Source organism: Acipenser ruthenus, unplaced genomic scaffold, assembly GCF_902713425.1.
Source record: "Acipenser ruthenus unplaced genomic scaffold, fAciRut3.2 maternal haplotype, whole genome shotgun sequence".
NCBI classification, from domain to species: Eukaryota; Metazoa; Chordata; class Actinopteri; order Acipenseriformes; family Acipenseridae; genus Acipenser; species Acipenser ruthenus.
The window spans coordinates 52,666-79,010 of record NW_026707565.1 but is presented as its reverse complement, the minus strand read 5'-3'; the positions used below and the strand labels follow the sequence as shown (position 1 = coordinate 79,010).

Below are 26,345 nucleotides of genomic sequence, written 5' to 3'. Positions count from 1 at the left end.
GGCTTGGTAGCCCAGCGGTTAAAGAAAAGGGGGTCTCGATACCAGGAGGTTCAAATCTCAGCTCAGCCACTGACTCCCTGTGTGTGTGTGTGTGTGTGCGTGTGCGTGTGCGTGTGCGTGTGCGTGTGCGTGTGTCCCTGAGCAAGTCACTGAACCTCCTTGTGCTCCGTCCTTCGGATGAGACGTCAAACAAACGAGCTCCTATTGGAAGTGACTCTGCAGCAGCAGCAGCAGTTGTTGATGATGCAGAGTTCACCCCCCTAGTCTCTGAGTCGCTTTGGATTAAAGTGTTTGCTGAATGACTAAATAATAATAACAACATATTCAGGATCAAAGTTTTGTCCCCCATGATGTAAGCATAAGGCATTATTATTATTATTATTATTATTATTATTATTATTTTGTTTATTTAGCAGACGCCTTTATCCAAGGCGACTTACAGAGACTCGGGTGTGTGAACTATGCATCAGCTGCAGAGTCACTTACAACTACATCTCACCCGAAAGACGGAGCACAAGGAGGTGAAGTGACTTGCTCAGGGTCACACAATGAGTCAGTGGCTGAGGTGGGATTTGAACCGGGGACTTTTTGGTTACAAGCCCTTTTCTTTAACTACTGGACCACCCGACCACCAGAGTTCACCCCCCTAGTCTCTGCGAATCGCTTTGGATAAAAGCATCTGCTAAATTAATAATTAACGTTAGAAATTATGCTCTGGCCGCTCTTGAACCCAGAGAAGCTGCGTCTCGTAAATGCAACCCCGCTTTTGGCAAACCTCACAAAATTAGGAACGCGTTTCAAGGACTCGCGTGGCGTTGCAGAACCAGCGCCCGGGGAGTTTCAGTGCCAGCAATTCAAGTTTAAGTCCTGTTAATTGCAATGGAATGACTTCTGTTCAATTCCATCATTGAGGTAATTGGAGATTACTGAGCTAGTTTATAAGATGAGTATCCTGGCTCTGATAATATCTGTCATGATCTCAGATTCAAGATGGGAGGAGTAGCGTTTATTCTAAGCCACGATGTTTCAATGAAGCTCAAAAACACAGAAACAAAATTCATTCCATTTATTAAATTTAATGCAGGGATGGAAATAAAGACTCCCATTGCATAGCAGTTGGGTCCATTCCTGTTTTTTTACTGTGAGATTAATAATAAGACGCACCTGAGCTTGTTACCTAGACACACTGGGGCTGATCAAGCTGGTAGTAAAACCAGAAATGTGTGACACTGCTGTGCAACTGGAGTCTCATTCCTATCCCTGTTTAAGACACACCTGAGCTTGTTACCTCTATACTGGGGCTAATCAAGCTCAGTTTCTTCTGATAATGTTTCCCTGCCTTACTCAGTTATTTCTGGTTTCATGAAGGTAATAGCCAGAACTTTTCTACTCTTTGACATCAAACCCTTGACCCCTCCAATCATAATCAACCATGATCAAGGCAATGCCCCCCACCCCCAACCAGCCCCCCAACCAACCGCCCTATCAACCCCCCAACCAACCCCCCAACCAACCCCCAACCAACCACCCTACCGATCCCTCTACCAACCCCCTATCAGCCCCCCAACCAGCCCCCCAACCAACCCCCCTATCAACCACCCACCAACCCCCAACCAACCCTCCAACCAACCACCCTACCGATCCCCCAACCAACCCCCCAACCAGCCCCCCAACCAACCGCCCTATCAACCCCCCAACCAACCCCCCAACCAACCCCCAACCAACCACCCTACCGATCCCTCTACCAACCCCCTATCAGCCCCCCAACCAGCCCCCCAACCAACCCCCCTATCAACCACCCACCAACCCCCCAACCAACCCTCCTACCAACCCCCCAACCAACCACCCTACCGATCCCTCTACCAACCCCCTATCAGCCCCCCAACCAGCCCCCCAACCAACCGCCCTATCAACCCCCCAACCAACCCCCAACCAACCACCCTACCGATCCCTCTACCAACCCCCTATCAGCCCCCCAACCAGCCCCCCAACCAACCCCCTATCAACCACCCACCAACCCCCAACCAACCCTCCTACCAACCCCCCAACCAACCCCCCAACCAACCCCCCAACCAACCGCCCTATCAACCCCCCAACCAGCCCCCCAACCAGCCCCCCAACCAACCGCCCTATCAACCCCCCAACCAACCCCCCAACCAACCCCCAACCAACCACCCTACCGATCCCTCTACCAACCCCCTATCAGCCCCCCCACCAACCCCCAACCAACCCTCCTACCAACCCCCCAACCAACCCCCCAACCAGCCCCCCAACCAACCGCCCTATCAACCCCCCAACCAACCCCCCAACCAGCCCCCCAACCAACCGCCCTATCAACCCCCCAACCAGCCCCCCAACCAGCCCCCCAACCAACCGCCCTATCAACCCCCCAACCAACCGCCCTATCAACCCCCAACCAGCCCCCCAACCTACCCCCCTATCAACCACCCACCAACCCCCCAACCAGCCCCCAACCAGCCCCCCAACCAACTGCCCTATCAACCCCCCAACCAACCGCCCTATCAACCCCCCAACCAGCCCCCCAACCAACCCCCCAACCAACCGCCCTATCAACCCCCCAACCAACCCCCCAACCAGCCCCCCAACCAACCGCCCTATCAACCCCCCAACCAGCCCCCCAACCTACCCCCCTATCAACCACCCACCAACCCCCCAACCAGCCCCCAACCAGCCCCCCAACCAACCCCCCAACCAGCCCCCCAACCAACCGCCCTATCAACCCCCCAACCAGCCCCCCAACCCAACCCAGAGTGATGATGGAATAGTCTAGCCATACAGCACAGCCAGAAAAAGCAGGATTTGCCAAGTCCACCATGATCTAGCAACAAGGCTTTACAAGTGTAAAGTTTATGCAAACAGCAACAGTGAGGAACAGACAAATAAACCCACAGAGCTCTCTGGCACTGCTGCCAGTGGAGACTGCTGACTCACAGGTACGCGACTCAGTAATCCCAGGCAGTGGTAAGTCTGGACGGTAATGTGTGAGTGAGTGTCTGCAGTAAACTTGGCCACGTCCACACTGTTCCTTTCCAGTATCACTGAATGCAGAACACACCCAGTCAGACAGGCTTCCACAGGGAAGACCTCTTTGAAGGGAAAGCACTCTGCTAACACGCAGTCTGGCGTTGGGTCCAATGGAAACTGTGGTGGATACAACTGAGGGATTGGGAGGGAGGGAAGTAGTGTGGGTATAGTGGTTAGAGCTGAGGAGGGACTGGGAGGGAGGGAGGCAGTGTGGCTCTAGTAGAGCTGAGGAGGGACTGGGAGGGAGGGAAGCAGTGTGGCTCTAGTGGAGCTGAGGAGGGACTGGGAGGGAGGGAAGCAGTGTGGCTCTAGTGGAGCTGAGGAGGGACTGGGAGGGAGGGAGGCAGTGTGGCTCTAGTGGAGCTGAGGAGGGATTGGGAGGGAGGGAAGCAGTATGGCTCTAGTGGAGCTGAGGAGGGACTGGGAAGGAGGGAGGCGGTGTGGCTCTAGTGGAGCTGAGGAGGGATTGGGAGGGAGGGAGGGAAGCAGTGTGGCTCTTGTGGCTAGAGCTGAGAGGCACACCCTCGCCACTTTCTGGACAGATCATATAATAAGTATTTGGTGACAGCGAACGGGGGCCGCTGTGAGTCCTCAAGGTTGATTTGGAAACCTTTCTGGTGGTGAAATAGAGAGCACTTGTTGTATGCAGGCAGGGGGGAGGACCGAGGGACCAGCCCTGTTTACACTTCATTAATCACTCCAGACGTCTGGTAGCCCTCAACTGGGCGAGGGGAACGGGGGGACCGTGATTGGCTACCAGGTGGCCCTTGACCTTTGGGCACCCTGGGTCTCTTCAGAAGCAACGTTGCTGAACACTCCTGAACAGAGAGATCCAAAAACTGGATGAAAAAGCCACAATTTGTTGAAAAAACAAACAGATTTTTTTTTTCTCAGATGCGGAGAACAACATCTGTCTGTCATCCAAAACATTTTGGTTTGAGGGACAAGAAAGAAAACATCTTCTAGCGGACAACAGTAATATACAGTAGGCACACAGTTAAGTCATTCTTAAGAGCAATAGATGGATAGATAGATAGATAGATAGATTTTAGGGTGTGCTACACAAGATGTATTAGCATGGGTAGCTGTGTTTAGTTCTGGTTCAGGGTCCGAGGCAGGGCAGTCAATACCCTGGTACCCCTCTGCTTGTATAAGCCTGTTATCACAGCTGGCCTCTCTTTGCTTGGATTACTAGTCTGTGTTTTTCCCAGAGAGTTCAGGGAATGGATTGTTTCCGTCGGGATTGTATCAGGAACGCCGCAGGGTCCCGGAGCGCGGACGGGAAACGCTTCGAGATTCCATCGTCTTGAACTGACCCCTTACCTTTCCGTGATGTTTGTAACCCTTCCCCCGGCGTTTTAGTGCAGTTTCTCTGTGCTTACAGTTCTGTATAAAAAAAAAATCTTTCTCTCTTTCTCTTTCTCTCTCTCTCTCTCTTTCCCTCAGCTCATTGTAGCTTTCTCTCTCTCTCTATCTCTCAGCTCTGTATTTCTCTCTCCCTGTATCTCTGTATCTCTCCACATCTCTCAGCTCTCTGTATCTTTCTCTCTCTCTCTATCTTTCAGCTCTCTGTATCTCTTTCTCTCTCTATCTCAGCTCTCTGTATCTTTCTCTCTCTCTCTATCTTTCAGCTCTCTGTATCTCTTTCTCTCTCTATCTCAGCTCTCTGTATCTTTCTCTCTCTCTCTGCATCTCTCAGCTCAGTGTATCTCTCTGAATCTCTCTATCTCTCAGCTCAGCTCTCTCCCTCTCTCTCTCTCTCTCTGCATCTCTCCCAGTGGAGGATGAAGTGGCTCTCTGTCTCAATCTCTCCACTCTGTCTCTGTGTCTCTGTGTCTGTCCTCTCTGAGTCTTCACTGTGCTCTGTGCTTCGATAGCCAACGTGGTGTCACCGACTCTCCTGGCTTTCTGAATGCAGTCCCTGCCATTGTCCCTCACCTACATCGATACATTCCAAATCTACCTGGGAGAAGTTACCTTGGGGATGCAGTAACACCGCTCTGCAAAAACACAGAAAGACCACCCTCCTTCCCTCCCCAGAGAAATGAACAAGGTCAAGTACCACCAACCACACACAATTACCCAGCCAATTACACCCAATTAAACTACATCCTCGCTAGTTTCCTGAATTATGTTTGGCCGAGAGCTTTAGATTTTGTTATTCTTGGACTGATTGGAGAAGGGAGGGAAAGGGTGCGGGGGGAGGGGGGGAGAACAGGACTTTACAAAAAAAGGTAGAGCAGAGAGAGAGAGAGAGGGGGGGGTAGAGAGAGGGGGGTAGAGAGAGAGGGCTAGAGAGAGGGGGTAGAGAGAGAGAGGGGGTAGAGAGAGAGAGAGAGAGAGGGGTAGAGAGAGAGAGAGGGGGGTAGAGAGAGAGAGAGGGGTAGAGAGAGGGGGGTAGAGAGAGAGAAAGGGAGAGAGAGATAGGGAGGTAGAGAGAGAGGGCTAGAGAGAGAGGGAGAGAGAGGGGGGGTAGAGAGAGAGAGAGAGAGAGGGGTAGAGAGAGAGAGAGAGAGATAGAGGGGGGTAGAGAGAGAGAGAGGGGTAGAGAGAGAGAGAGGGGGGGTAGAGAGAGAGGGGTGAAGAGAGAGGGATAGAGAGAGAGGGCTAAGAAGAGAGGGCTAGAGAGAGAGGGGATAGAGAGAGAGGGGGTAGAGGGCTAGAGAGGGGTATAGGGAGAGAGAGGGGTAGAGAGAGAGGGGTAGAGAGAGAGAGAAAGAAAGAGAGTATTTTTTTTACAATTTCTGATTGAGCTAATCAGGTCGTGTCTAATTGTCAGAGTAAAACGTTACCATGTGCCCCTGGTTCCCTGTGCTGGGTTACTGGAGGGGTGAGGGGTACACGCTACGCCTTATTATCGGATGCAATTAGAGTCCCCATTCATCAAGAATTAGCTCTCTATATATAATAAATATGTAGGCGTACGCTCTCAGACGGACTTGTCTGCTCTGTTTAAGATCAAGCGACAGGATGGATTTGAAACAGCTAACAGCAAGCTGATCCTAGCTGCCTGCCTGCCTGCCTGCCTGCCTGCCTGCCTACCTGCCTGTCTGCCTGTCTGTCTGTCTCTCTGCCTGCCTGTCTGTCTGTCTGCCTGCCTGCCTGCCTGTCTGTCTGTCTGTCTGTACTTATCTTCCCCAAACCTTTACCACACAGCTATGCGCAAAAAAGTTTTGCATCACCCTATAGAATGAACTCCTCGTCCTTCATAAAGTCGAATGAAACCTGCTGAATGATTTTAACACATTGAACTGCACACCGCTCTGTAGTTTTACCCTCCCTTACCTGCAACTCTTCTGACTAGCATCGTTTCTCAAATAGTGAGCATTTTTTTTTCATATGACCTGTGAAATTGCTACGTAGCCCAACAAACTTAGCATCTGTCTATTTGCATTGAGGAGCATTTGGGAAGGGTGCGAGTTTCCATTTTGTGGTCCCATTCTTCCAATGGCAGCCTCATCCCATTATAGCAGTCCTTACGTTAAATAGAGAGTCGCTGTAGTGTCTACTGCCACAGTGCAGATCAGACAGGTAGAGGTGGAGCAGCACAGTAGAGGGGATATATCTGGGCTAATGTTGAACAGCAGTTATTGTCAGCCAATTCACAGGGGGCCCTGGTTCTCACCACAGGGAATGTGTGTGTTTAGGGGGGTGGGTATGGGGTCTCGGTGCAGCATGAGGCACTTACCATTGTGTCTTTGACAGCTTTAAACGGTACCAAGCTTGGGAGAGTCATCCATCACTGCGGTATGACACTGTCTATCAAGAGCTAACAAAACTCCCCCCCCCCCCCCCCAGGCACACACAAAGAGACCGGCTCAACAATGCATTCCACCCTTCTGCCTGTCGCACCCAGGGCTTCTTGTTTGTGAGGTACAGAGTGATCTACACATACCCCCAGGCAAATTGAAACACCCTCCAGCTGTTTTCCTTCCCCTTTGACTCGTTTTCTGGGGCCAGACGGTTTCTGCTGGGGAGACCAGGGCGATTTCAATCTTACTTTTTCGTAATTGGCCCAAGGGAAAGGAATGACTACCAGATTTTCGGCTTTACTGCAATTCACTCAGCTTTAAAACTTGAACCGCGCTGGCACAATGCAAATAGATGCATCCCATTAGCTTTTGTTAATGTTATTAATTGTTCTCTGTTTCGTGCTGAGAATACTGTAGTTCTTTGCATTCATTTGGGATGTGAATGTCGTGCCTTTACCAGGGGGGACCCTCGGGGACCCCTGCGCTCCCCTGACTGTGTGACTCCCCCCTGCACACCACGCGGCCGTGCCTTTACCAGGGGAGACCCTCGGGGACCCCTGCGCTCCTCTGACTGTGTGACTCCCCCCTGCACTCCACGCGGCCGTGCCTTTACCAGGGGGGACCCTCGGGGGACCCCTGCGCTCCTCTGACTGTGCGACTCCCCCCTGCACACCACGCAGTCGTGCCTTTACCAGGGGGGACCCTCGGGGGACCCCAGCGCTCCTCTGACTGTGTGACTCCCCCCTGCACACCACGCGGCCGTGCCTTTACCAGGGGAGACCCTCGGGGACCCCTGCGCTCCCCTGACTGTGTGACTCCCCCCTGCACTCCACGCGGCCGTGCCTTTACCAGGGGAGACCCTCGGGGGACCCCTGCGCTCCCCTGACTGTGTGACTCCCCCCTGCACACCACGCAGCCATGCCTTTTTCAATTGTTATCTCCTAAAGGATAGAAGCACACGGCCACACACACAGTATAAACACAGATCTGTACCAGAGCTCCTAAGTGCCTCTGTGTTCTCTGTTGTATATTAAAACGAGCTCAGATACTCCAGATATAACTGCCTTACGAATCTTTACAAGGCTTGCCATTTCCCATGTCCTGTGCGACTGGAAACATCTGGAAACATCTGCAGCCCAGCGAACACACTGACACCGACACAGAGAGTGAGATTGAGAGCACAGGGATTTACTGAGCCAAGTGCCTGCTTCAAAACAAATAGAGGAGGCTGGGAGAGGGGAGGAGAGAGAGAAGAGAGAGAGGGAGGGAGCAAAGGAGGATAGGATGGCGGAGCTAGTCTCTCTCTATAGCTCTGGCTAAAAGTTTTGCATCACCCTATAGAATGAACTAATGTTACTTCATAAAGTCAAAATGAAACATGCTGAGTTTTTTTTTCCCCCATATACTTAACAGAAAAAATTGCAATGACACACACACGCACACACACACACGCACATGCACCTTTAGAACTGGAACTCAGAACCTCAGAACTGTCTCCGTGTTCTTAGAACACGCCTCTGCGAGTCGCTCAGGTTTTCATGCAGGCAGGTACAGACAGGAGATGAGTGACGCCTCTGGAGGGGGTCTGATAGATTTGCACACGGCTGTATCTGTGACACTGAAGAGTAGCTCCCGAACTCAAGTGAAAGGAAGGATGGCAAAACCTCACAGAAATCATAAAAGGAGGGGGGGGGGGGGAGGCTGCTAAATCAATTAGAGGAACTAGGTAGCTACTTTAAAAGCTAGTGAAGGATCAGTCATCGCCCCTCAGGGGGAAAACAGGGCATGGACCAGATCAAGACTTTTCAATGTCTTTCATTCATGACATCAGCACACAGAGCCCAATCCATTAGCTTTCTCTAGCAGACAGACAGCGCTATACAAACACATCACTGCAAATAAAAAGGCACTCTCGAGACCTAACAGGAGACAGGAGACAGGAGACAGGAGAGATGTTTTCCTTGCTTCAGAGACACACCTTTTCTCTTTTCCTCGTAGCTCAGTAGAACTGGAATTTAAAAAACTCACAAACTGTAACGGACGGTTGACAGCAGTTAGAGAAAAGGGGTTTTGATACCAGGAGGTTCAAATCCCGGCTCTGCCACTGACTCCCTGTGTGTGTGCGTGTGACCCTGAGCGAGTCGCTTCACCTCCTTGTGCTCCGTCCTTCAGATGAGACGTCAAACAAACGAGCTCCTATTGGAAGTGACTCTGCAGCAGCAGAAGTTGTTGATGATGCAGAGTTCACCCCCCTAGTCTCTGTGAGTCGCTTTGGATAAAAGTGTCTGCTGAATGACTAAATAATAATAATAATAATAACATATATGGGATCAAAGTTTTGTCCCCCATGACGTAAGCATAAGGCATTATCCAGTACATCCGTTCAATAAAAAGGCGTCTCTGAAAATAAGTTCCATTTCAGAGGTCTTGACCCCTCACAGCTAAATCTAGGTAGTGACCTAATCCTATCCACTGGAACCCCAGGACAGGGACCCACCCTGTCTGTCAATCACCCCCCCCCCCCCCTCCTCTCTTCTCCTCTCTCTCTCTCTCTCTCTCTCTCTCTCTCCCACTCCATCTCCCTCTCTCTCCACCCCTCCCCTCTCCCCTCTCCCCTCTCCCCTCTCTCCCCCTCTATCTCTATCTCCCTCTCTCTCTCTCTCCCCCCCTCTATCTCTATCTCCCCCCTCTCTCTCTATCTCCCCCTCTCCCTCTCTCCCTTGCTCTCTCTCCCCTCTCTCCTCTCTCTCACCCCTCTATCTCTCCCTCTCCCTCTCTCTCCCCCCTCTCTCTCCCCCTCTATCTCTATCTCCCCCCTCTCTCTATCTCCCCCTCTCTCTCCCCCCTCCCTCTCCTCCTCTCCTCCATCCCCCTCCCTCTCTCTCTCTCTCTCTGCTCTCGGCACTAATCACTTGGAACATGTTTGAAGTTGGCTTCCCCGAGTAGGATAAGTGATCCGGAGTGGGACCGCCCTGCATTGTTAGGGTAGTGAGAGTAAGTTTGGCTCTTCCCCTGATGGGAAGGCTGCACTCTTTGCATTGTTTCCCAGAATGAAAGCAATGCGCCTTGACCCAGTTTCTTAACAAACCTGCACGGTACAGAGGGGCGTGTACAGAAAGCAGAGACGTGTGTGAATGTAACCTGCAGGCTTTTTATACTCTCACAAAGCTTACAAAATGAACGGCAGTGCCTAGCGATGGTGCAGGTCAGTGCCAGCGGCTGATAGCATCACCCTCCCTCTGCTTCGTATATGACTAATCAAAGCACAAAGAGGTCTGACATTTCCACTCATCACGAGAGCCTGTTGTTTCTACATCGCTGACTGTTGAGAGAAAATTTAAATTTTCACACCCAGAGGTACCTTTGGATGAGACGTAAAACAAACGAGCTCCTATTGGAAGTGACTCTGCAGCAGCAGCAGTTGTTGATGATGCAGAGTTCACCCCCCTAGTCTGAGTCGCTTTGGATAAAAGCGTCTGCTAAATGACTAATAATAATAATAATAATAATAATAATAATAATAATAATAATAATAACACCCCTACAGAATCATTTTGCTTCCTAAAGTCGCATGCAACCTGCTGAATAATGTTAACATATTCAATTGCACATCGCTTTTGTAGTTTTCCATAGAAAGAAAAACTGACAAATTAAAAAAACAACATTTCAAACATGAAGTACCACAATATGGCTTCCGGTAAACTTTTTATTCGCAATCCTAAAATTGTGTGGCACGGCTGTCGGATAATCCTAATAATACAAACAGACTCTTATGTAAGACGTTATTTTAAGTACTTGTAAGGCTACGGGAAGGGATGTTATCCCATCACCAGCAGCTACCACCTCCTATTAAAAAAAAAACAACAACTCGAGTCCAAAACTAACAATTACTGTAAAACATCAATCGTGTACAGAAGTGACTCCGGGCGCTTATCAAAACTGCGATCCCACGCTTCCACGGGTCAACACGTGACAGCGACGAGTCCGTTATGTATTTACTTAGAAAACAAAGTGGCGTCATATTCTTCAGATAAGCTACAAGAATTAAACAGGATTCGTTTACCGGTTATGTGTCGGATAATCGGGGGGGGGGGGGGCTATATCAGAAGTCTTTAGATATTTTATAACATCCTTGGGCGCTGTGTCAGACCTTGACAAGACCGGTTTGGCAACGGTACGAGATGTATTATTCTGGCTGGAGTTTGACTTTTTTTTTTTTAGCTGTTCCATTTGGTCTCTAGTACAGTTTTAATAAACATCAGAGAGGACAAGGAGACTTAATTCGGTCCCAAATGTACACAGCCCCCCACTACCCCTCACAAATCCTTTTTTTTTTTTCATTCTTCGACTGGAGCAGGTGTGCCCAGCCCTGTCCCGGAGCGCCGCAATCCAACGGGGATTACACATAACCCTTAATCATCAATCACTAAAGACTTGGAACAGTTTCATTCAGACTCTTAAGTCGTAATTTGTTCAATTGGACCAGAGCTGTGACCACTCCTAATTTAATTGAACACATTGACTTGCATTCTGCAGAAATCGATTATTTCAGGGTTACCTGTCAAACCGGGGCAGCAGTGTGGAGTAGTGGTCAGGGCTCTGGACTCTTGACCGGAGGGTCGTGGGTTCAATCCCAGGTGGGGGACACTGCTGCTGTACCCTTGAGCAAGGTACTTTACCTAGATTGCTCCAGTAAAAACCCAACTGTATAAATGGGGAATTGTGTGTAAAAATAATGTGATATCTTGTAACAATTGTAAGTCGCCCTGGATAAGGGCGTCTGCTAAGAAATTAATAATAATAATAAACCTGCTAGATTGTGGCTCTGAAGGACCAGCGTTCCTATATAAGTTAAACCTCTCTTTATAAAGAAGTAGACCCGAACCTTTATTAATTAGCTTCCCGGACTTCTCTTTGAATCTTTCCACAATGCTGCACTAGATTACTTCCTTGTGCAACAGGTATTAGGGTCCCTCTGACACCAATCTGTGCAAAGGGGATTTCAATTTTCAGCGCACAGGAAGTGAATCTACAGCGGGGGGGCAAAGTTAACCCTTATTATTATTATTATTATTATTATTATTATTTATTTCTTAGCAGACGCCCTTATCCAGGGCGACTTACAATCGCAAGCAAATACAAATACATTCAAGTGTTACAATATAAGTCATACAATAAGAACAAGAAATACAATAATTACACTGCTGGTCTGTGTTCCAAACCCTGTTCTATAAATCTTTAAACTGGACCAATTAAACCTCCATCTATCTAGACTCTGAGGTCGTTCATGATCTCATTATAGCTGTTAAACAAACCTGGAGTTGAATAATCCCTCCCCACAGGTTAAAGTGACCCCCTTTTCAAAGTAAAAATGAAAGTACGGGAAATTGAAAATGGGCAGAAGAAAATTGAAAGCCGTGATGCTATTTTTTATTTATTATTATTATTATTATTATTATTATTATTATTATTAGTTTTAAGTTTTGTTAATAGCGAATGAAGGCCTATTTTGGTAAAATTACCACTTCAAAAACCCAGACCGCCGCTTGGAGCCTCATTTGATTATGATAAAGATATTTGCAAGGCAAATTTATCAACACACGCCTTCGCTCCTTGAATATTGGTAAAGCGAAACATTCAGCCCTGAGTTATATTAATATGACTCGCTGGGGCCAGTAAACTTGAGACAACGCTGATTAAATGGTACTGAAAACAAATAAATACTGAGGGGTTATAAATCTAATAAACAGAAACCACAGTTCGTGTTTACTTGAGGTCAGGTCAGTTTTGGTTCGGGTCAGGTGAATGCCAGAGAATACAGAAACTTCAATAAATAAATAAATTTAAAAAACCCGAGTGACGCGGTTAAGTGAAAGCAGGAAGAGGATATATCGGGGTCTTTACCGACTGTGTGATTTTTTCTTTTTTCTTGGGCAAGAAAAACATACATCGCGGATGACAGCGAGTCAGCCCCGACCTCTGGCCTCCCCGAGTGCAGCGCAGGGCTCGCTTCTCGTTTCCTGCTGGCTGACCATCATAAATCACACCTCCTCCCAGTGGCTTCCTGACCGGAGAGGACGCTACCGTGGGGGCTGTCTGTTCGTGTTTGAAGAGGTTTGTTTATCTTCAGTGTTGAGCAGAAACGCTACCGGCTTCGGTGACCAAGATTGATTTCACTTTTTCATTTGAACTTGTATTTTTCTTCCGGGAAAAGAACATCTGGGAAACATTATCTCAGTGTAGGAGAGAGAAAAAATAAGAGATACACTTTCTCCTAAACAAATCCCTTTCAATAGTCCACAACAGTTAAATATCAAACCTGACTTCATAAACACAAACATGGAAAAGACATTGTAGAGCACAGAGAGGTGTGGTAAGGCATAGGGAAGCATTGTAAAGCACAGAGAGGTGTGGTAAAGCATAGGGAAGCATTGTAAAGCACAGAGAGGTCTGGTAAAGCATAGGGAAGCATTGTAAAGCACAGAGAGGTCTGGTAAAGCATAGGGAAGCATTGTAAAGCACAGAGAGGTGTGGTAAAGCATAGGGAAGCATTGTAAAGCACAGAGGTGTTGTAAAGCATAGGGAAGCATTGTAAAGCACAGAGAGGTGTGGTAAAGCATAGGGAAGCATTGTAAAGCACAGAGAGGTGTGGTAAAGCATAGGGAAGCATTGTAAAGCACAGAGAGGTGTGGTAAAGCATAGGGAAGCCTTGTAAAGCACAGAGAGGTGTGGTAAAGCATAGGGAAGCATTGTAAAGCACAGAGAGGTGTGGTAAAGCATAGGGAAGCATTGTAAAGCACAGAGAGGTCTGGTAAAGAATAGGGAAGCATTGTAAAGCACAGAAAGGTACGGTAAATGCATTAACTTGTTTCAGTAAAATAAAATATAAAGGAGCCGTGTTTTTCTTGTGTCTGGCAGGTGAAATGCAGTAAAACGTTGCTGTCCTCCCGAGTTCCAGGGCTGGTGTTGAATCAGAGACAGCTGTTTCCTGCAATCAAGCACAGCAAACAAGACCAAACAGAGGCTGCCTTTGTGTAAACAGCTCCCAAAACTCTGCAGCTGGGGTGAGCCTGTTAACGTGCAGACTCCTCCTCAGAGAGAGAGAGAGAGAGAGAGAGAGAGAGCTGAGAGATACAGAGACAGAAAGATACAGAGAGCTGAAAGATAGAGAGAGAGAGAAAGATACAGAGAGCTGAGAGATGTGGAGAGATACAGAGATACAGGGAGAGAGAAATACAGAGCTGAGAGATAGAGAGAGAGAGAAAGCTACAATGAGCTGAGGGAAAGAGAGAGAGAGAGAGCGCAGGGGGTCAAAACTGGGCGATAGATGAGACCAAACTAACAGCGTGGGGTACAATTAACATTTGGGCAGCGCCCACAATCCTTAAATGTGACTGCAAACAGAAGAGAAAAGGCAGAACTCTTCCGCCAGTCGCGGCGTAAATGATAATTAGTTCCCTCGAATATTTGTTCCGCCCTGGACAATTATCTATTGAGAGACACCCGGGGTGTTTAGTGAGCCAGGGGTCCGAGTGAGGAGACACGGGCAATGATGCAATCCTCAGCCCTGGTCTGCCTCGGAGTCATTTGTTGCTGCCAAACGTTTGAGCCCTACTGTGTGTATGTGTATATATATATATATATATATATATATATATATATATATATATATATATATATATATATATATATATTGTGTTAGTGTGTTTGTGTCGTGAATGCGGGGCGCTCAAACGCATCGTTTATCATAATGAGTGAATTGCCGTCTCACGACAGCGGCTCACAAAAGCGCTCCAATTCTTTCAGTCATCGTAGCAAAAAGCACCATAGGACTCTGAATCCAGCCAGAGGGAGAGTGACACATCGAGGGATCTCTGTTGAATGATGCCTCTGTGTTTCTCCCCTCGCCAGAACGTGTTTCCGGAGCTAGGACCGGGGCAGTCTCCCAGCCAAAGCGCCCGCATTTAACACTCTCTCAACCCCCTCGCCAGCAGAGGACGGCAAAATCAGAGAAAGGATTTGTATTTATTTATTTTATATAAAAGTGAAGGCCCCTTCAGTTACCCGGATTCAAACCCGTGCCCCCAAAGCGACAGGCACGATCTGTGCACCTCAATATTTCAGCTAACCAGAAGCAATGCTGTGATGTTATGAGCACGCGAGACACACGGCTGCTTAGGCGCAGACCGACTGATAGTTTAAATTGAACAGTTAAAAAGGAAAAATGTTGGAAAACGTCGGTTTAAAATTATACTCGCTTTCGTTTCCGGTTCCTATTGCTTTTGAAAACGAGGATATGGTTATTTTACCGTTTTGGGGTGGAAAAAACCGGTTGATTTCAGTAAATAACAAAAAACACACACGCACTTGAAAAATACTGCACTGTAATTAGTTTTCTGTCTACATAGCTGAAGGGCTTTTGTCCGAAACGTCCTGACATATATATTTGTGTACAATTATTTTTTCTTCCACATCCTTTGGGAATAATGCATTGGTGGAAACAGTACAGGTCATTAAAAACATGTTTTACTTCAATACAAAAATACAATAAACTATTTATTAAAAGCGAGCTGTCCGATGGTAAAATATCACACTATACCGATGATGACATAATAATATGCACTTGATCTCCCCCAAACAACTGTGCCACTTCCTCGGCAGCTGTATCCCATAATGCCATCGTGTTATTGGCTAAACGCAGCCGAGCCGTGGATCTTTACAAAATAATGATGTCATGCAAATAGCCTAACGAGATAGAAGAACGTGAGACAGACGGCTCCACCCAAATACATAACATTTCAAAACACGCAGCTTTTTAAATGGGAGCTGCTGCGTGTGTTTTTACGTGAAGTTCTGGAGCCCCCTTGTGGCTCCACCTCGCATTACACGAACAATTTCCTGCAACATCTGTGTAACGCGATCGCATGCGAAGCTATCAGGCAGAAACAGACGCGTTTAATTATCAACGCTGCTTAAAAAAAGCAGCCATGCTGAGATAATTGGGTTCTGGAGTTTAATTAACCTGAACCATTTATATATTAAAATATCCAGCTGCGAGACATTTCAGATGTATTCATTAAACTCGCTTTAGTTTTCGGTTCCAGTGACTTGTGAACAGGTGGTTCGGTTTATCTATAGTTTAGTTATTTTAATTCCGCACTTACACAAAGTCTGTTTTAATGATATTTAGCGTTATGGTATTAAACAGCCTACGAATCTGTGGCACTTATTAAAACAGTCACTCGGAGCTCGTGTTAAATTCGTAAAACACTAAAAGCAACCGAATCAAGCGTCTTGTCAAATCGTTCGTCGCTGCCTTGTGTTCAGTTTAATATTGCTACACAGAGCCCGCATTCAATACTTCATCTTTGGATGATTCGCGAATATGGTTATAATTCACCGACAGGCGGGCGGTCGCGTTAACAGCCAATTGTAAAAATGCTGTATTTGTCTTTATAACGCTCCCTCGTTAATTGCGCGTTATTCCTGTTGAAATGCGCTCCATTGGGCCAGACCAGCACGCCTAGCGCCAAATTCAGCGTAATTCACACCCGTCCACCGCGCATGCGCACCAGCGTTCCTTACAACCAATAGAAACCAACCTTCCACAAGTTAACCACAGTTGTCAAGTTAGCATGGCAATTTATCACCATGTGTTGGGATACAAAAAAAACTTACAGCGGCATTTACAAAAATGCTGACATGGGGGAAAAAAAAACAAAACTATTACAATTTAATCCGACTATTGAAACTGCACAGCTTCCTCCTCCCAGCGCTACCAAAACAACGCCACAGAAACTGGCTGGAGCGGCGCCAGGAGGGTGGAATCGTGGGAAAGGTCCTCCAGGCTGACCTGCCGATAGCGAGGGCTACTAAACAAACAATTCGTGTCACCTGCCTGCAGCCGGACTGGGGATTTTAAAAACAGACACATCCGCGGCTTTATCACAGCGCCGGGACTATCGCGGAGGACAGACCTGACTTTCCAACCTTCCCACTGACTCGTCACGCTGCTAATCAGAGCAGGGAGTCGAACTACAGAGAAAGTTCAAAACCACAGCCCCAGCTTCACTGCGGTCAGCACCATTATTCTTGGGCAGACTACCCCTTACCTCAGGCAACCCAAGACTGGAGCTTAGCTGGGGGTTTTTATAGAACAGATTAAAGAAACTATGTGGGTTTGATCCACCTACACCAGAGCAAGAAGCCAAGTTTTAGAGATTCAACAACTAATCATGCTCCTGTTATTCCAGGCTAGGTAGTTCATGCAGAACACGGCGATTCTGTGCTACTGGATATGCCTTGGCAAATATACATCAACTGGACAGAAATTATATAATATATATATCACACACATATATATCTATATATAAATAAAATATCTATCCTTACAGCACAGCTGGCAGTCTCCTTGCCTAGCAGTTTGATCCAGACCTGGTTTTACTAGGAGTTTAATAGAACACACCTGAGTTGGCTACCTACACACACTGGGGCTAATCAATCTCAGTTTTTTTTAAAAACTGAATTAAAAAAAAGGTTGTGATGGGGTAACATGGAAAGATAGACAGGAGACAAGGTGACGCTCTCCACAGTTTTTATTTTCTCAGTCACAAGCATTCGCTTTCCACGCGGTTGTGTTTACGGTACAGGAGGAAGAGGATGAGGAGAGACACTGCAGTCAAGAGAGCAGCACCGAGCAGAACCGTGCTGGAGCCCGCAGAACCTGAAAACAGGAAGAGTATGCGTGACCCGAAACAGCATCGCTCAAGCCAGTATCACACACCACCCTCCTCCCCAACAGACAACTCCTAAAGCAGATTACAAAAAAACAACCCTGCCAGCTCACACACTCCATTTACAACAGCAAGAGAGAATGAACACACAGCCACAACACATGCCAAACTGCATGCATTTAAAACAAGTATTAATAAAGTTTACCCAATTAAAAGTGGCCCAACATTTCACCCATCACGAGAGCCTATGGTTTCCAATATCGCTGACCAAAAATTAATTCTCATTAAAAAAAAAAAAAGGTACTCATGCAGGCAAGTATATAAAATCACAACTTTCCTCCCCCTCTGAACATTCTTTGAAAAGCCTGCAAGGGGAGACACTCTGGGACCCCCTGCGCTCCCCCAACCAGAATTCCGAAATCAGATTCAACCCCCCCCCCAATCCATCTCCATAGCTACCTTCCCCCTTCCTCTCCTCCGCTCTGAAGACGGGGTCGCCCAGCCCTGGGGTCTCCTCTACTGGGAAGGATTCCCGGATCACCTCTGCTGGGAAGGAGTCCTGGATCACCAGGGGTCCCAGAGTAGCGTCTGCTTCAGTCAGCTCTGAGAGACACAGCGAGGGGTGTGAACGCGGTACAACACACCAGCTTAAAGACAAGCAAGCGCTGCCTAACTGCACAGCCGCTGTCAAACACATGCAGCTGGAAACATGGGAATGGATACTGGATCCGTGGGGTTTGAAACAGAATTAGGGATGCAAACAAGGGGTTAGCAGCACAATAAAGGGTTAATAAAAAAAAAAAAAAAAAAAAAAGACCGATCATGCATCTAAACAAACCTGATGCTCCCCACAACCAAATGTAAAAAACTGAAATCCAGGTTTCAGCACCGTTCGGATAAACTCTTTCCCCAGATGTACACAAAAAATGCAAGTGCGACACACAGGTATAGACAAGCACCCCTACATCCCCACAATCTGACACTCCCAACAGCTTAGGATCCAGCACCAAGTTTAGAAATCACAAGCAGGTTCAGATTCAGGGGGATGTGCACAAACACGAGACACAGTGGAGATGAACAAAAACGCACAGAGAGACACAGACGGGGTCTTACCAAGCACAGGCTGCAGGTCCCTCCTCACTCGAGCCCTGGAGGACGGACAGCTCCCAGTCTGACAGCAGGAACACACCCCAGGAGAGCCCTCCACTGCGGACCAGCTGCACACCGGGGGAATAACAAAACAAACTGCATGAAAACAAGGACCGCGGCAGCACAGGGCTTTAAAAGCTCTGTACTTAGTTACATTATGCATTAATGTACTTAAGGAAATCCTTTTGGACAATATATGCAAGTAGAGAAGGATCAGAAAAGGGCGAGGGTTATACTGCATCAGAAAAGGGTTCATGCAAAAAGGACTTCCCTATCAAGTACATTGTAACTGTGCAGGATAACACTGCAATCACGTTCAAGTAACTTCTATGTGAAATGCACAGCAGTTCACGACCCTCAATGTAAAGTGTTGGTGGAAATGGACTCTCCTTTAATGAAGTAGCGCAGGGTGGATCGGTTCTGGGAGTCAGGCGTGAACCAGACAGCAGGAGTTCTGCAAAACCAGCCTGCTCTGCTTCACGTTGAAAAGGTAGAGGCAACTTCCACCAACTCTTAACATTCAGGGTCTCGAAATCGCTGTACATTTACATAGAACTTACTTGGCAAATACAGGTGTACTTCAACATGATTGCAATTATGTACAGTTACAATGTACTTAGTATAATTTTACACAATATATGCAAGTACATAACTATCAGAAAAGGAGGAGGGTTACATCATGCAAAAAGGTTTCCTTATCAAGTACATTGCAATCATGTTTAAGTACACTTGTTTCTCCCTGCTGCTGCTCCAATCGCTGTGTCTCCCGACCGCTCACCTGTTCACAGCCTTGTTGAAGGAGCAGGCTTTGCTGGCAGAGTCAGGGGACGCATCCACTGCAGTGACCCTCAGGTGACAGGTCAGGTATATCTAGAGAGAGCGTGAATATAGTGGAGCAGGATTAAAAGACAGTCAGTGTTTGGGGGGGGGGGGGGGGGGGTTGTGTTCAAGTCTCACCAGGCTGCTCGCCTCCCTGTGGAACCGGAACGCCGGCACACTGAACTGCAGCTTCTCCTGCTGGATCCGCGGGGAGCGGAACACAGCGCTGGAGTCAGGAGAAGAACCGTCCACCAGGCAACTGAGACACAGAGAGAGAGAGAGAGAGAGAGAGAGAGGTTAGGGGAGAGAGAGAAGGGGCAGAGTCAGGCTGTCCGTGAGCATTAGCAGTACCCCCCCTCACCCTCCTCACCCGTTGTAGTCGATGATGGCGTAGCGCGGGCTGGAGTCTTGCTCGGGGCGGAGTGTCGCCACACAGCGGTCGATGAACAGCCTCATGGGAAGGTGGTTCTGGGTGCTGACGGAGCCTTCGATTCGGACCGGGTCGTTCAGGTAGAACGCGTTGGAGATCCTGGGAGTGACCCAGTCATCTGCACACGAGAGCAAGCGGCTTCAGGAAAGGGGCGCTGGAGTGGCCAAGCGCGTACACTGGGACAGAGCTGCTCAAGAACATCCTGGGCAACACTCTCAATGACCTTTAGGTTGATAATTACATCAAGTAGTATTTATAATACTATCTCAAACCGTTTTAAAAAGTTCCTAAAGTCCGTGTAGAATTTGAAAAGGCATCCAGTTTTCTAGCTCAGTGGTCTTGGAATAAACTTCAGGAATTGAAGCTCATTGTCTTGATACTTTTAAAAACAGATTCCAACTCTTGTTCGCTTTTTCATTTAGCATTACCACATATGGCAGGGATGGAAATAGACTCCCATTGCATAGCAGTTAGATCCATTCCTGGTTTAACTACAAGTTCAATAAGACACACCTGAGCTTGTTATCTAGACACACTGGGGGCTGATCAAGCTGGTAGCAGTAAAACCTGGAATGGGCAACACTGCTGTGACACAGGAGTCTTATACCCCATCAGATACCAAAGTGAAAGTTTTCTAGAATAGAGCACAGGCATACAAGCTTAGTCAGTATTAACACACAGAACGAGTTCAGTCTAAAACTACCCACCGCTCATGAGCCGAAGGGAGAATTCCAGGATATTCCCGGCGGACTGGGTGGAGCTGAACGGGATCCAGGTCGGCTTGACCGCCTGGCTGCTGACGTTGTGTTTCCTGCGGGAATCAAAGACATTTTAAAACCAGGAGGCTATTGAGCCGCTGTTCACCCAAACAGCCACTAGGCGGCAGCGTCGAGCACGCAGAACGGGCTTTCCTCACCTCCGATAGTGGCACTCGATAGGGATGACGGCGCCGTTGGTTCTCACGATGACGCCGTTAGCAGAGGGAGAGGGAGAGTAAACCAGCACGTTGGTGTAGACCAGTTTGTCTGACGTCATCTGCAAGGGCAGTACAGAATTCAAAAGTAAACTCGAGGTACTGCAAGGCTTTCTGACATGCACAGCGCAGGCAGTTTATACCAGACTGGGTATAAAACTATTATTAAACACGGACCAGAGTCAGGATTCTCAGACCTTTATTCTCCAACTTACTCTGGGGAGAGATACAAAATTTAATAAAAGAAGTGTAAATACGTTGCACGAGAATCACTCTTTCTACGCGTTTAAGACACACCTAAACAAATTTAGAATGTGTGAAACTGCTATGCAAGAGTCTATTCCACCCCGCCCGCCCCCCCACCCAAAATATATACCCCACAAGACTGAAACGTATTTATATGTTCACACACACGTTGAAGTCCCTTTGGCACGCATAACAGTAGCTTCTAGACATACTACCATTCCGCCTAACACACACACATTATATATATATATTATTGCCCATTAAAGCGCCCCCACACGGTCAAGTGCAGTAAGGCATGGCAAACCCATGATGGCAGTGTGTTCACCTTCATGAAACTAGGCAATTTCTTAACTGAACATACCGTCTTCATTAAGGACTGACGATTACAGCAATTCTATTTCTTGCACCGATGTTAAAGCGTAAATGACCTAGTTTGTATTATTTACAGGTGCATCCCAAATCGTGGGTAAACACCTAGTCACTAATGACCATCGATAACGTTAAAATCTCCCAAAATCAATACTTATAAACAAGTTAAAAACCACTTACAAGCAGAGAGCTTCCGCATGCGTGCAGCGCGGTGTCAATGAGAAAGTAAGCAGAAGCAACGATGTTTACAGCCGGTCTGCAAGCCCCCGAGGCGGCGGGGTCCCGTCCTAGCCGGATATCGCCGCCACTGACCCGGCGGCCGTTACTGAAGAGATCGGCGCTGATGTTGATGGCCATACTAGCTTGACCGCATCGCACCTTGACGGTGGCCAGCGAAGAAACGCCCCAGCCCGCGCTCCGGTAAGGAGCCGGGTCAGGAGAAGCGCCGTTTTGAAGGTACTTCGCTGACACTCTTTCGTAAAACACAGCCGCTTTCGGACGTTGTTTGTGGAAGACTTCTTTGGTGTCTTCGAAATGACTACGGTAGCTGGAGCACCGAGCAGACCATAAAATACACAATAACAGGGCGATACAAACATGCATTTTACCTTCAACGACCATTTTGTAAATCTATACCAAAATGATAAACGCCAACCAGCCACAGGCCAATTTATACGTCAGAACAGGTGCAGGTTTCTTTTTTAAAAAATGTAATTATTTTCCTATTCATTTTACGCGTGAGAAATGTCTAAATCAATTGCTTTTTGGCTTACAATTGGCAAACTGAATTGCCACAGGCGTGATAGTTAGTATCGTGCGAGAAAATAAGAACGCGACTCGACTGAATTAGCACGATACACACCGGATATCATTTCTGGCACTTATTTATGGAATTATAACATTTCACCTTTTTGAATATCTCATTTTGTTATGTTGTAGTCAGAATTATAACGCGATGTTAATATTAACTACATATAGGCAACTCTGTTAAATAAATTACATATATGTGTGTAATTGATTTAATAAGCAATTACACAATTAGTAGCAAGCAATTAACATCGATCGCTTTCTCTAACAAAAAATCAATCTCTCTCTCTCTCTCTCTCTCTCTCTCTCTCTCTCTCTCTCTCTCTCTCTCTCTCTCTCTCATATCAAATGACATAACTAATATACAGCTTGTGTTCCTGTGTGTTGTACCCCGTTCACACCCCTCGCTGTGTCTCTCAGAGGGGGGGGGGAGGGGGGGGGGTCGAATCTGATTTAGGAATTCCGGTTGGGGAGTCCCAGAGTGTTTCCCCTTGCAGGCTTTTCAAAGACAATAGGCTTTCTGTGCGAATGTTAGACCGCGGTTTTAAGTAAACCGCTTCTAAAGTCTAATGTGTGTGTTTATTTATTTATTTATTTTATTTAAGACAGTGTTCCTTTTTTCTCTTTCCCATTTTTAAATAAATTGAATTCTAGACAATCGCCAATTTGGCTATTTTGAGTAGATTTTAATACCCACGACCAATGAAAACTACAGAAGAAATGGCAGGTGTTTTGTAGTGCGTGTGAACACTGCTGTGGGTCGTGTGGACCTCTCTCTCTCTCTCTCTCTCTCTCTCTCTCTCTCTCTCTCTCTCTCTCTCTCTCTCTCTCTCTCTCTCTCTCTCTCTCTCTCTCTCTCTCTCCATGATAGCGTCCCGCTGTCCCTCCTCACCCCTCTGTCTGTCTGTCTGCAATCGGAAAATAAAACTATTGGGAGAGATTACCTTGTCTTTTGGTCTCCTTTTATCATCCATAACTAGTACTTCATAAAAGCACACATCCTGAAATGCAGGGATGGTAATAAGACTCCTGTCGCGTAGCTGTTTCACCTATTCCAGGTTTTGCTTCATGCTTGATTAGCCGCAGTGTGTAGATGACAAGCTCAGGTGTGTCTTATTAAACTTGCAGTCAAAACCAGGAATGGATCACACTGCTATGCAATGGGAGTCTAGTTTCCATCCCTGTATTAAATGCAATACATTGAAATGAGAAACATTTTAAACATTTTGCTAAATGTCTTCTCATTGAATCAAGTTTCTTCTGTGGTTTTATATTTTTCTGTATATAATATATTGGTCTAATTTATCGCTACAATGCTTCTGGGTTTTGGTGTACTAGTGATTTTAAACTCTGAAGGTAATATAATTAATGGTGCATGGTTTAGTAGGTGTGTGTAGTGCCACTAGGTGGTCAGAGCTTGTAACTGCAGCCACAGCCTTAACCAGGGTATGTTCCTTAAGCAGTATACAAAAAAAAATTTAAAATACTTGAGCAGTTTACAAGAGCCGACTTGTATTGGAGCCATGCAAACTTATCAACGTGAAATTGCATTTGACCTTTTGTAAAAACTGACTCAAGAAACGATATTCTCTTTGCATTGCAATTGCAGCTTTATTGAAAATTAAACAGACAAACTACCAGGCTATTCTGAAAACCTACAGTTTTGATCTACGTTGGTTCACTCCCCGTGCCTTGGAAAAGGAATCGAGCGGCCATGACTGTATCTATCTCTTACTTTCCAGAAGGGTAGCGCCCCTTGTAGTGTACCACACCGACTCCCAGCTCAACACGTTGCCTGTACCGTGCGCCATTATTTCCCAAGGCGGCAGCTCTCGATCCCACAAGTTGATGTCCGAGATTTGGAAAGGACTGCTCCCGGAATTCAGTACGACGTTGGGGGTTCCCTCCTCCGAAAGCGAAATGGGTCTAGACTCTAGCCCTTTCCTCACACTCCCCTTCCCGTTCTCCCACAGCTGAGCCACCCTTGTGCGAGAGTCCCAGGTGACGCAGACTCGGACCCAGCCGGGAAAATCCTGAAACACCGAGCTGCAGCAAAAGGACAGCGTGTTGCCGCAGACGTAGAGTCTGTACTGCCGATCGTAGTTCTTGCTCAGGCTGAAGCTGCAGGAGCCGTTCGTGGGGTAGAGAGAGAAGAGAGGATTAATGGATCCAGCACTGGGTTGATATTGGAAGCAGAGGGTGAAGTTCTTAAGGGAATTGCGTTGATCAGACGTTATGTTCACGCTGCCAAAACTACTACTGTACGGAAAACTGAAGGCTTTCCCTGTTAGATCTGCGAGGAAAGACAAGGGAATGCTTCAGGTCGACATGTTACATTTATTTTTTTCCCCTCTGGACACTTATCACTCTTCCTTAAATGCGCTTTACTTGCTCTTATCTGCCCCCTATTTTACTGCATTTAATCCTGTACTTTAGAGTACTGTAATCTGTCACAAGTGTTATTTAATCTGTAGTATTTTGTATTTAATTATATCCTGATGTAACTATCACTGACTCTGTTATCTGCTCCGTTATTGAATGGTATTTTGTCACACTTGTACTTGCTTGAACCAAAGTCATTGTATTTATCTTGCTCTTAATTGTATTATTACTTGTACTGTGATTCTTGAAATGTATTTGCTTACGATTGTAAGTCGCCCTGGATAAGGGCGTCTGCTAAGAAATAAATAAATAAATAAATAAATAAATAATAATAATAATAATAATAATACATATATATCCATCCTTCCTTCCTCTTTTAAACAGTGCACAAACCCATTTGCCATTCGACATCGTACCTACAGTCTCCCCTCCTTAGAGATTTGCCCGAGGAAGACTATCCCTCTGTTCAGACTGCCCTTTCAGATCTCCTGATCCGCGCTGGACTCGCCTGACCTCAGCACCACGTCACTGGATCCTCAGCTGATGCGCTATCCTTGCACTATTGCACTGCTAACACTGTAGATATAACTCGCTGTGATCCTAACCTGGTGCATCCTAGTTCATATTGGATTCTAGCAGTGTTATTATTATACATAGCATCCTAGTTCATATTGGATTCTAGTAGTGTTATTATTATACATAGCATCCTAGTTCATATTGTATTGTAATCGTACTATTGCACTTTCTGTACTGTATTCATATAGTACGCTTGCATTGTAACCCTGTGCTGCCCTGTAACCCCTGTACGAGTCGCCTGGGATAAAGGCATCTGATAAATACATCATTCTAACCTTCCGGTACTGCCAGAGAGCCAGGCAGCAGAACCAGCAATAACAGCAGCATCTCCATCCACTCTGGCCGCCGAAATTTTGCAAGAAAAACTTTGTTTTCCAAAGCAAGCCGTTTTCAACGACGCAGACAACCAAACGCTCTTCTGAGCCCTCGGGTTCGATTGAGTATTTCTAGCTCCCCGTGACGTATCTGCAGAGCTCTGGTTAATGTCCGACTGCGTTCAGGTTCTGTCTCCTCTGCCTGGCAGCAAGGCTGAAGTTATTGATTTATTTTTGTTTGCATTGAAAGTTTTTAAACAATCGCAGGGACGGTGTAGTCTTGAGCAAACGCAAACGCAAAGTTGGCAGGTTGAGGTTTGAGAGGCGGAAACTACTGAAGACTTGTGGAGACTAGATCATTTATGATTAACACACACAAAACAAGAAAAAGGTGAGCGAGGTCAAGTTCAAGCACACACTGGATAACGCAATGAAGGTAAACATGGGATTAACCGCTTTGTTACGCTATAAAAAGAGAGACCAGACCAGCGTCTAAGGTTCAGAGTTTATTAGTCCCCAATACCCACAAGACATTCTACATTATTATTATTATTATTATTTATTTCTTAGCAGACGCCCTTATCCAGGGCGACTTACAATTTTTACAAGATATCACATTATTTTACATACAATTACCCATTTATACAGTTGGGTTTTTACTGGAGCAATCTAGGTAAAGTACCTTGCTCAAGGGTACAGCAGCAGTGTCCCCTACCAGGGATTGAACCCACGACCCTCCGGTCAGGAGTC

General features: G+C 46.8%; 3 protein-coding genes across 3 annotated transcripts; 1 reads left to right on the top strand and 2 right to left on the bottom strand.

Moving 5' to 3' along the window:
- The first annotated feature begins 347 nt into the window (after window positions 1-347).
- On the top strand, window positions 348-14,765 carry LOC131727748 (uncharacterized). Its single transcript, XM_059019009.1, has 4 exons — window positions 348-352; window positions 1,466-2,771; window positions 9,404-9,451; window positions 14,709-14,765. Exons 1-4 carry the CDS (start codon window positions 348-350, stop codon window positions 14,763-14,765), a joined length of 1,416 nt encoding a protein of 471 aa, XP_058874992.1.
- A 2,609-nt stretch (window positions 14,766-17,374) lies between these two features.
- LOC131727753 (zona pellucida sperm-binding protein 3-like) lies at window positions 17,375-22,191 on the bottom strand. The gene is made up of 9 exons (XM_059019022.1): window positions 21,697-22,191; window positions 20,845-20,963; window positions 20,636-20,739; window positions 19,869-20,046; window positions 19,637-19,757; window positions 19,458-19,549; window positions 18,644-18,747; window positions 17,990-18,133; window positions 17,375-17,520 (listed from the first exon to the last, which is right to left on the bottom strand). The coding sequence occupies exons 1-9, from the start codon at window positions 22,135-22,137 to the stop codon at window positions 17,405-17,407; spliced, it is 1,419 nt and encodes a 472-aa protein (XP_058875005.1). The 5' UTR covers window positions 22,138-22,191; the 3' UTR covers window positions 17,375-17,404.
- Window positions 22,192-23,909: 1,718 nt separating this feature from the next.
- On the bottom strand, window positions 23,910-25,903 carry LOC117968805 (serum amyloid P-component-like). Its single transcript, XM_034916610.2, has 2 exons — window positions 25,557-25,903; window positions 23,910-24,616 (listed from the first exon to the last, which is right to left on the bottom strand). The coding sequence occupies exons 1-2, from the start codon at window positions 25,612-25,614 to the stop codon at window positions 24,048-24,050; spliced, it is 627 nt and encodes a 208-aa protein (XP_034772501.2). The 5' UTR covers window positions 25,615-25,903; the 3' UTR covers window positions 23,910-24,047.
- Between the last annotated feature and the right edge of the window lie 442 nt (window positions 25,904-26,345).

Excerpts from the sequence above, each read along its gene's own strand:
- LOC131727748 (XM_059019009.1), top strand. Across the intron at positions 2,772-9,403 it reads GCCCCCCAACCCAACCCAGA|CCCTCTCCCCTCTCCCCTCT; the intron begins GTGATGATGGAA and ends CCCTCCCCTCTC. Across the intron at positions 9,452-14,708 it reads CTATCTCTATCTCCCTCTCT|AACGTGTTTCCGGAGCTAGG; the intron begins CTCTCTCTCCCC and ends TCCCCTCGCCAG.
- LOC131727753 (XM_059019022.1), bottom strand. The coding sequence starts at position 22,137 with ATGGTCGTTGAAGGTAAAATGCATGTTTGTATCGCCCTGTTATTGTGT. Across the intron at positions 20,047-20,635 it reads CTCCCTTCGGCTCATGAGCG|ATGACTGGGTCACTCCCAGG; the intron begins GTGGGTAGTTTT and ends TCTCGTGTGCAG. Across the intron at positions 19,758-19,868 it reads GCCATCATCGACTACAACGG|TTGCCTGGTGGACGGTTCTT; the intron begins GTGAGGAGGGTG and ends TCTGTGTCTCAG.
- LOC117968805 (XM_034916610.2), bottom strand. The coding sequence starts at position 25,614 with ATGGAGATGCTGCTGTTATTGCTGGTTCTGCTGCCTGGCTCTCTGGCA. Across the intron at positions 24,617-25,556 it reads CTCTCTGGCAGTACCGGAAG|ATCTAACAGGGAAAGCCTTC; the intron begins GTTAGAATGATG and ends CTTTCCTCGCAG.